Source organism: Alosa pseudoharengus, unplaced genomic scaffold, assembly GCF_046254945.1.
Source record: "Alosa pseudoharengus isolate Yale_2024_CS ecotype anadromous, Long Island Sound unplaced genomic scaffold, YU_APseudo_1.1 YU_APseudo_1.1_scf_17, whole genome shotgun sequence".
Taxonomy (NCBI): domain Eukaryota; kingdom Metazoa; phylum Chordata; class Actinopteri; order Clupeiformes; family Clupeidae; genus Alosa; species Alosa pseudoharengus.
In genome coordinates, this window is record NW_027468640.1 from 18,342,879 (window position 1) to 18,353,975 (window position 11,097).

Here is an 11,097-nt window from a genome sequence, read left to right on the forward strand (position 1 = left end):
GTTTATCTTTCTGTTTTCTGTTTCTGTTTCCAGGAAACTTGTTTCACATTGATTACTTTGTCATATATATGTTTTTATTTGAATCTGTCTATGTGTCTATCTGCCTGTCTCTGTCTGACTATCAGTCCGCATGCCTGCTTATTTTAGATATCTGTTTCTGTTTATCTGTTTACCTGTCTGTACATCTGCTTATCTGTTTTATGTTCTTCTCTACTCATATTAAACTAATATATTATACTAGTATGAAAGTTACATACTTTCTGTTTTTTTGTTCATGAAAAATTTTATTTTAAAAGAGAGCAAAAAGTTCAGTACAATTGAATCCAGTTCAACCCTGCTTAAGTACATCAATATACAACACTAACAATATAACAAATCAATTTACAACACTAACAATATATTATCTGGAAAAAAAGACAAAATGCTGTATCACAAGATGATTATTTATGATTCAGTGGAGATGGATAGATATTGATGTTACAGTGTAATAGTGATGTGCGGTCCTCACACATGGACTGAAAACAAGGCAGTAGAGGTCAAACAAAAGCCTACAGACACAGAAGTCTCATTGGTCAGATGCACCTAAATTGTACGTCACTTTAAGGCACTGTATCCCGTCACCATATATTGAATACAAGTCTTGATTTTTGGTAATGGCAGCACAGGGCAGAATACGTAGGGTTCATAGTAGTAAGAGCCATTTTAGGACAAAACTTTGTTTTTCAGGTATTGTTATTAGATACCATTACCACATTAAAAAACCCATCTCCTACATCACCAGTTGTAAATGCAAGTGCAGTTAATTATAGTCTGTTGGCCCTAGTTCTCAGTAGGTATGATAGTATTTCACGATCCCTTAAGTTTAAAGAAAGAGTGCAGACAAGGAATCCATCGACAAATAAGCAAGGAATCCATTGAGTTTGTCATTCAATATATCAAATTGTCCCTCCACCTCAGCATGGCTGTGGACTCATCCATGCTTGACCGTAGTCAGGGCCAGCGGCGCTCCATTCTTGCCATCCTGGTTGGGGCATGGACTGAAGATGGGGTGGACAGTCTCCGCGTTGAAGACCGTGTGGAAGGTGTGCAGGTGTGTGCGCGCCTTGACGTCGTAGAACGACACCCGCCCGGCCTCGTGGTCCAGGAAGATGCCGACTTTCTGTGGTGGCGCCGGCAGCTCCAGCGTGACCCGGTTGGTGGTCAGCGCCTTGAACTTCCCGTCCCGCAGCCAGAGGCACCAGAACCCACCCTCGGGGTTCAGCCTGATCTCGCCCTTGCGCCGGGCGGTGGCGTGCGCCACCCCCAGGGTCCAGGACGTCTTGCGGCTCACCTCCACCTCCCAGTAGTGCCGGCCCGACGACATGCCCTCGCGGCCCAGGACGAAGAGAGCCGGGCTGAAGCGTCGGGGGCTGTCCGAGCTGTGCGTGCCACCGCGGTGCTCCTCGTAGCGCACCTGCCGGCCGTCCTCCGACACGGTCAGGTTGCGCTGAGCGGTGGCAGGGTCAAGGATTATTTCATCTGAAAGAGTCGGGGAATCATTTAGGGAGACATATGACCAGGACTAGTTTCAGAAAGGCCCTAAAACTGACACCATAGATGATGGTGGGTGGTTTGCTCTTAGCAGTGAAGACTGGTTTCTTACAGGTCTTATAGATCTTTGTGTGAGGACACTGACATTTGAAAAAGAACAAAACTATGAAACAAACAGCAGGTTGTAAAGTCAGTAAATTGCTGTTTTGAGAAATCAGTAATGCAAAAAACTTCTTCACATGTTTTGCCAGTCTTGCCACATGTCCCTCTAAGAACAAGGAAGGAGAGGAGAGCACTTACTTGTGTAGTTCTGCAGCTTCCCAAGTTCTGTGGAGAGGGACAGGCATTTTTCAGGGGTCAGAGTCAATTCTGGCACAGCTGCACGTGGCACAATCAAGCAAACAAGTAAACAAGCAAAAGTGCTAAGGGCTAAGCTATGTGCTAAGCTGCTGCCTGATTGGCCATATGTTGCTGTCAGTCAGTTAGCTGTTGACATTGGTGGCACGTTGTGAGGCATCTAGCCCCATCTGCTCAAAGTCACTAACCCCTGCTGACTATCCACGATATTGTGCAGCCAACAATGGGGGTCGCCATTACACCTCAGTATTCAGAAAAACGGTTTGCAAGCTGCATTGTATTGATTTGAATGTGGCGGTAGACAGTGCTTGACATATCCTAAGCCATGTAAAAGCAGACTTTTATATTTTTCTGTCAGTCATATATTATATAGAATAGGCTATACATATTGAGTGCAGAATTGTCAACATTTCGAAAGAAACGTAAGTTGAAGCATATTTTAGTTAGCCTGCTGAGACCGCACTAAGTTATAATGTTGAATGGACGTTACATGAAAACCGGATGGATTTCGTGAATAAGGTGGATTAGCTCACCTTTGCCATGCAGCTTTTTGAGCTCATCCTGGAACTTGTCCACCAGGGAGTTGACCGACTTCCTGATTGTGCCCAAGTACAGGTCAGTGTTCACGGACACTGCTGACCAATCAGAAGGTTCAGGTGGCGGAGGCAGTGTAGGAAGCAACTGTAAAAACAAATAACTTCCTTAGAAAACTTGTCCAGTGAGGGTATTTTGTCTCTGTCCACATGTGTGGATGGAGGGACACCTCTTTTATATGGGTTTATATCAGTAGCACTTTGATATGTTTATCATTCACAATTTAAAACATTCCTACAGTAGATGACTATACTGCATATTTATCCCCCTAGAATTCAGATTGGTTGTCAGATGTTTCTTTTTACTGTGTGTGCATGGACGGAGCTATGTTTGTGTTGAAATGTGTTTTCCATTAACTGCCCAGCCCTACAGCACACACACACACACACACACACACACACACCTGTAGGAAGAGCACTCTGTCCTGAGTGAGCGCGAGGGCCTCCAGCTCGTTGTTGCGCCTCTTGAGGAGTCCGAGCTCATGCTCCAGGCTGTGGGCCAGCTCCCGGGCCTGCTCCTCCGCCTGACGCTGCCGCCCCGTGATGGCCTCCACCAGCTCCGCCTGGCTCCGTTCCAGAACCTTCTGCAGTTCCGCATACACCTGCCAGCTCTCCTCCAGCTCCTTCTGGGATGAGGACTACAGGGGGAAAAGGGAGACGTTAGTGGACTAAACACCTATAACACACACACACACACACACACACACACACACACACACGGTCATGTTTCCAAATTGAAAGATTATTACAGAGAGAGGACACATAAGATGACGTTAAGACGTTAGTGGACTAATGACCTACATGCACACACACATGCATGCACGCACACACCCACACACACACACACACACACACACACACATACTGAACTAAAGATGTTCTTGTAAGTGTTATTGTTTATAATTTATGTTCTATATTACTTTGGAATTTAAACTATGTGTATATATGATCTACATGTCCAATTTGTAACTAGATGTACCGCAGAGCGGTACAAAATATGACCGCCGCCCAGTCCAGCACATTTTTCCACAAAAATAAGTCACGCTGAAAGGCATATATGATTTTAACTGTCTCACTGAATTGCATTATGCACACTCAATTCTCACTGGTATCTGCTAGACAACAAGACAACCAAAACATGATTAGTTCATAGATTTCACATGTAAAATACATTTTATACAACCCCACCCCCATCTTGCCTGTTCATAATTCTGATAAATTCTTGAATTGTGTGCATGTGTGCGTGTACATGTTTGTGTGTGTGTGTGTGTGTGTGTGTGTGTGTGCATGTGCTTGTGTGTTTGCCTGTGTATGTGCCTGTGTGTGTGCATGTGCATGCATACGTACATATGTCTACTGTGTGAGTATGTGTCATACGTATGATTACTGTGAATGTATGTGTGTGTGTGTGTATGAATGTATGTGTATGTCTGTTTATGCATATGTGTGCATATGGAATGGGTTAACATGACCCCTGGAGGCAAACATACGCAAAAAAATTGTCATCCTAGGCCCTACGGTTCTCAAGATATTCACAGAAAACTCTGTTGGTGTACGGCACTAAATGTACACATAAATTAATTTATTGTATGGCCCCCATGAACGAAAGTCCACAAAACTTGGCATGCATTCGGAGGGTGTCATAATGATCCTAACACTTTCAATTTTGTGCAGTTTTGACCATGTCAGCTAAGAGATCTTGTGATTAAAACACCAACAAACGAACAAAAAACGATGGTTCCATGCTATCCATGTGGGGCTACATGCCCACCAAGTTTCGTGTACCCCGGTCTTTCAGTGTCCCGGGAATCTTTGACGGAAAATTGGCCATGCAAAAAAAAAAAAAAAAATTTACATTTTTTAAAAAAAAAATCTGACTAAACCTTCGCTGCGCAGCGGTCATAATAATGTGCTTGTTAAAGCAGGAGCTATTTGTAAGGAGGCCTTCATTTAAGTTAAGTGTCTGGCTGATTCCTCTTTGTTACCGCACGATTGTTCTTGATCTCAGCTACTGTACTTGATCAGAAAAGAAAGCTCTTTGTGAATCACTTCTGTTTCAATTTAGGAAGTAAACTAGGGTAAGATGAACTGACATATGAATGGTAAGGGCAGTGTCCCTGTTTTAACTTTACAAAGATAAAAACATTACATGTTTTGGAGGTACCGGTATTTACACTATTGAGCTGAAAATGTCCCCGGGTTTTGTTGCAGAAATCTGGTCACCTTATATTGGGGAACTAAGCACATACAACATGCACACACACACACACACACACACACACACACACACAGGATTTCCACATGGACCTGCCAGCTTTCATCACGATCCAGTGGACGTGGAGGAGAGATTTTAATTTACTACACACAAACACACACATACACACACACACACACACACACACACACACACACACACACACACACACACACACACCTGTCACTTCTCTGCTAACACCCTTGGAAATTCAGGAGACATCCCATTTTCACATACTCTAGATAGAGAGAGAGAGAGAGACTGTGCGATTGAGTTGTCAGGTCTCTCCCTGTGTTAGACCATATTGTCACAGTGACCTCGAACAAACACAAACACACACGCACACACACACATACACATACACAAACACACACACACACAACCACATGTACAGGCAGTGCATTCTCTCTCTTTCTCTTTCTTTCTTTCTTTCTCTCTCTCTCACATACACATACACAAACACACACACACACAAACACACACAATCACTAGGAGCAAGCTGGTGTTGGCAGCTCACAGCCTCCCCTGGATGCAGCTTTTAAAAGCAGGACACTGGCTCAGACAAACAGGGCACCCGGTAACCCAATAACACACATTCTGCACTGGAGTCAGTCTCCAGGCCCCACACACATTTCAACAACTCTCTGCACAGATAGGCCTAAAGATGAGGGACGCAATGATGGAACTGTCCTTTTTCATTACAATAAAAGGAACTTGCACTTTGTAATATGACACACACACACACACACACAGAAACACAAACACAAATGTACTGTAACTTCAGGCATGGGATGAATAACCATGCATGCACACAGTGTGTGTGTGTGTGTGTGTGTGTGTGTGTGGTGTGTGTGTGTGTCATATTACAAAGTGCACACACACACACACACACACACACACACACACACACACACACACACACACACACACACACACACAAAGAAACACAAACACAAATGTAATTTCAGGCATGGGATGAATAATCATGCATGCGCACAGTGTGTGTGTGTGTGTGTGTGTGTGTGTGTGTGTGTGTAATAGCATAAGCTAATGACAGTGCCGTGAGAAGGGCAGTTCGCCTTGGGCATTTGCTGTCTGATGAGAACACTGTCCTCAATGGAATGACCTGACAAACCAGTTGTGCCGCTACAAACACACATAGACACACACACACACACACACACACACACACACACATTCTATTGGCACGTGTCAGAGCAGGATAATAGTGGGTTATTTTCAGCACGTCCCTGTAGTCTCTTCAGCCCATTACAGCCTGTAGGATAGGCAGACAGACAGAAAAACAGATAGACAGACAGACAGACAGACAGACAGACAGATAGATTGATAGATAGTGTGTGTGTATGTGTGTGTGTGTGTGTGTGTGTGTGTGTGTGTGTGTGTGTGTGTGTGTGTGTGTGTTTCTATAAGTGTGCTGATTGTCTATTTACTCGCTTTTGACTGAATCCCATGTGGTTTGTGTGGTGACAGTAACCTGAGCTTACAGTACTCTAATCTCTCTCTCTCTCTCTCTCTCTCTATCTATCTCTCTCACACACACACACACTGCCCCCCCCCCCCACCACTGACACACAAACACACAACCCCCAGAGACCTGCTGCCAGGCTGTGTAACCTTATCCTCATTGTATTTATAACCACCACAGGCTGCTGCTCTCCAGCTGAGCTGGCCAGGTTCATCCCAGTCCTGATGGGCATGTTCGAGCCATGCACAGCCGACAGCTTACAGTCTGGGTGTGACGATAGGATTGGCTTGTACATATACAGGAATATGTATACACCAAAACATCCATTCAGAAATGCACAAGTGTGCAGACATTATTGAAAGCATCAGTGTGGAAATGTAGACACACACACACACACACAAACACACACACACAGCACATAAACACACACCTGAATAGAAATACAGACATGTATCCTCATATATGCAAATATATACACGCAATGAAACACATGTTCATGATGCAACACAAACACACACACACACACACACACACACACACACACACAAACAAACAACACACATACAGAGAGTTGCAGAGTCATACTAAAATCCTTCTTTGACCTCAGGTTGCTTAAGTGCCCTATTGACAAAACAAAATGGCCATATAATGTTTGCCCAAGAAGGAAGGGATCAGTTACAGATGCTGTAAGACTGAATGCGTGTGTGTGTGTGTGTGTGTGTGTGTGTGTGTGTGTGTGTGTGTGTTTTGTGCGTTTACCCTCTCTTGTAACTCAAGTCAGTTACTACTAAACAAAACACCGTCAGCAAACTATTCCCATCTTTCAACCAGCCTCCCTCATATTGCTCAGTCTGAATGGTCAGTTTAATATTTAAATGTCCATTTGTGTCCAGCAACATCACATCTGTTTCCATAACATCTCTACGCTGCAATAACAACCACGTCCAGTAAAGACTCTCCTCTCTAATATCTGATTTCCTCCTTGGTACACTGTGCTATTGTCCTGTGGCGGCACTCAGTCTTTGCGCTTGTTTGTTAAAAGGTCTTTATCTGGCCCTGTGAGATGCGAGGCGTGGTTTGCGAGCGCTGTTAGAGCGCAGGCAAGGTAAATATTTGCAGTGGCTGGACTGGTTAAGCAGCTCTTGTGGTGGTGGTGGTGATGTGAGTTTGCTTGTGGAAAGTCATGGGGCTCACAAAGAGGAGATGTGAGGGCACGCAGGGCAAGCATAGACTCTTTATCTCTCTTTCTCTTTTCTCTCTCTCTCTCTATCTTTTTCTCTCTCTTTCTCTCTGTCCTTTTCACTCTCTATCTCTCTCTCTCTCTCTCTCTCTCTCACACACACACACACACACACACACACACACACACACACACACGCATACACACACACACAGACACACACACACACACACACACACACACACACACACACACACACACACACACACACACAGTTTGTCCTCAGTTTGTTCAGAAGGCATTGTAGATGGAGCCTACCTTGATGACCTTGATGGACTGTTTGATCTCATCCAGCTTCTTGGCCCGCTCTTTCATGAGGTGTTTGATCTCCGATCGCCTCTTGTTCACCTGACTCTGTGAGAGAGAGAGAGAGAGAGAGAGAGAGAGAGAGAGAGTGAGTCATAGGTCAGACCATGGGACAGTCATAGTACCACACTTATATCAAAATTGCACTATTGTTTTTTTTTCTTTATTAGATAATTGATTGGAAAGACACACACACACACACACACAGAGAGAGAGAGAGAGAGAGAGACCTATTGGTATGATCTGTCACAGATTTACAGTATATTTCCTGCTCGATCACATTCACACACAGTTACTGCCCCCTCCTCTGTCTCTCTCTGTGTTTATCTATCTATCGGTCTCTCTCTGTGTTTATCTATCTGTCTGTCTCTCTCTGTGTTTATCTATCTATCGGTCTCTCTCTGTGTTTATCTATCTGTCTGTCTCTCTCTGTGTTTATCTATCTGTCTCTCTCTTACCATCTTCTTCTTCCACTCGCGCTCAATGGACACAATGTCGTGTGTCTTGTGGCTGGTCTCGGCGCACTCGGGGCACACACAGATGTAGTCATTGCGGCAGTAGGCCTCCAGGAGGCGCTCATGTCTGCGGCACACCTTGTCCTCCAGGTGGGCGACTGCTGGCATCAGCCGGTGGGACTGCAGTGTCTTCACTTTGCGGTGCGGACGCAAGTGTGTCTCGCAGAACGAACCCGGGCAGTTCAGACACGACTTCACAGCCTGGAAAAGCAAAAAAAAAAAAAAAAAAACCACATACATAAACAGAAATATCAGGCATTCTGACAAAATAAATGTATTATGGTGTATTATTTAAAGAAGATGTCATATTTAACAAAAATGTTCTGCATTTGAAATAGAAGATGCTCCAAATTCTGAACATTCAGATTTATTAAAATTTCTCTTTAATTACATAATTCACAGCAAGAAATGTCTTAACAGCGACATAACTGAGTGTTGTGTGATGGTTTATCATAGTTGTTAGTAATGATTGTACCAAATTCAGCATTTTGTGAAAGAAACCAGGCTGAGGTTTTTCATGTATTCTTGATATAATGTTAGTTGTGAAAATGAAAAACCGCCAAGAATGAAGTGAAAGACTTAATTTTTTTAACAAAGAGAAAAAACATATCAGCATGAACCTCCATGTTTCTAACCTTCAGCTTTCTCCCGATGCAGGAGTCACATGGTATGTCTCCCTCCTGGGCGAAATCTCCAGTCTTCGACTTGCCCTTGAGCGACGCCGGCGACGCACCTGGTGACCCCGCGGCGGCGGGAAAGCCCTCTCCGCCGCTCACCTCCAGCACGGACAGCCCCTGGAACTGGGTGGCGATCTCGGCGAGCACGCGGTTGACTGACAGCTCGGGCCGCTTGCTGTAGCTCTTCTTGCACATGGGGCAGAGGAACTTCTTGCTATGGTCCCAGTAGCCCTGCAGGCAGGCCTTGCAGAAGCTGTGGCCGCAAGGCGTGGACACGGGCTCCACAAACACCTCCAGGCAGATGGAGCACTGGAACTGCTCCTCGGAGAGGGTGCGTGCCGACACCACCGGGCCTACAGCAGGAGAAAGAGAGAGAGAGAGAAAGGGAGAGAGAGGGAGAGAGAGAGAGAGTAAGGGAGAGAGAGGGAGATATAGAGAGAGAGATAGGGAGAGAGAGAGAGTAAGGGAGAGAGGGAGAAGGGGAAAGTGAGGGAGAGTATTATTAATTTATATTTTTTATTTATTTTTCTCTCTTTTTTATATTGTATCTTTGTATTGTTTGGTTATATGTTTGCTTTGGCAACATTGCTTCATAAGTAATTCCGAAAAAGCTCCATTGAAATTCAAAACTGAGAGAGAGAGGTCAAGCCAGCGGGTGAGGAAATGAGTGATAGAGAGAGAGAGAGAGAGAGAGAAAATGAGAGAATGAAAGAGGGCAATAAGAGGTAGAGAGAGTACGACGGAGTATTAGGGCCACACATGAAGAAAAAAATTAAGATTAAACTCGACATGTCGAGAATAAAATTGAAATATCATGTCGACTTTAATCTCGACGTGTCGACATTAAACTCAACATTTGACAATAAAGTTAGTTTGGAGAGAGAACGACCGCTCGGGACGACTGAAAGGGAGGACGAATGAAACATTGCAGTTTTCTTCGAGTGCAACAATGATTAGACATAGGCTAGGCCTACATCATGTGGACAAAACATAGAACATATTAACCTCCGTTGCTCAGCCAAATGCTTTCCTGTTATCACGGAGTTATGAATGCGATGGGCAAAAGTAGACGTTATTAGCGGTTTATTTATTTATTGTAGGCCTAATAAAAAGTGTTTTTCATCTAAAGGTTCAACTTCATGCTTATGCACTAGACTAGGTATACTAAGTGCTCTCCCCTATCCCAGACTTTCACATTGTTTGTTTGTAATGGATGCAAAACAACCTATTGCTGAATGTCTATGGAGGGACAAATGAAGCTTTCCTCCAGACCAGGCAACCCCATTCTAAGTAAATGCACACATATTCCCTCACGGGATCAAAAGAGTATAGGCCTATATACTTACATATCTGTGTTTATAGCCTCCTATATGTATTGCAGGTGAGACATGGAAAAGCAGTTTTAGAAAAAAGTTTTGACATGTTAACCTATGGAGTGATGGCCTGTGGGTCATGAAGGACCGTTATTTGGATGTGTGGTGGCCTTGCACGTAAAACAGAGTGAAATAACATTTTGTAGCCTACTATAGAAACATTATATCATTGGAAACATGTATTATGTGTGATGTTAAAATCGTGGTCTTCTACAGAACTGCCCGGCATGACCAAATTGGCTGCTCCGTGTGATGCCACCAAGTACTGCAAAAAGTGCAACAGACGCTATCATGTCAGATACGTTGGCCCTCACATACAACAATGCCTACAGTATGTTAACCAACATAAGGCGCATTCCAACTCCTCCATCCAATGGTTGGAATTTGTGATGGCTGATAGGAATCTCGAAGTACAACATGCTTATAAAAAGGTGGTGTCAAACACGCCCTGGAATTTAATGGGTGCTTCCATCACGGCCATGATTGTTGTTACAAAACAGACCACATACACCCCCTGTTAAAAGTTCCTTACAGCGTTGTAAGACAGCATTTTGACGACAAGGTGGCATACCTCACCGAGATACACGGGTTTAAGGTGGGAGTAATGTGGGAATGCCAGTGGGTTCAGGCCAAGCAGAATGACCCAGCTGTCAAGAGTTTTATGGCCAGTTATGTGCAACCTGAGTGTCTAAATCCTCGTGACAGTCTTTTCGGTGGAAGAACGAATGCTTACAAACTTCACGCAATCTATCTGAATATCTGCAAT

The 11,097-nt window shown here is 44.2% G+C and overlaps 1 protein-coding gene across 1 annotated transcript in view; it reads right to left on the reverse strand.

The window, feature by feature from the left end:
• Positions 1-425: 425 nt before the first annotated feature.
• Positions 426-11,097, reverse strand: part of btr12 (bloodthirsty-related gene family, member 12) — a 12,967-nt gene continuing 2,295 nt past the window's right edge. The window contains exons 2-8 of the mRNA XM_076288766.1: positions 8,917-9,311; positions 8,225-8,482; positions 7,719-7,814; positions 2,885-3,118; positions 2,421-2,568; positions 1,831-1,857; positions 426-1,518 (exon numbers count right to left, since the gene is read on the reverse strand). Of these exons, the coding sequence (XP_076144881.1) occupies positions 971-1,518; positions 1,831-1,857; positions 2,421-2,568; positions 2,885-3,118; positions 7,719-7,814; positions 8,225-8,482; positions 8,917-9,311 (1,706 nt within the window). The 3' untranslated portion in view covers positions 426-970. The remainder of the gene's footprint in view (positions 1,519-1,830; positions 1,858-2,420; positions 2,569-2,884; positions 3,119-7,718; positions 7,815-8,224; positions 8,483-8,916; positions 9,312-11,097) is intronic.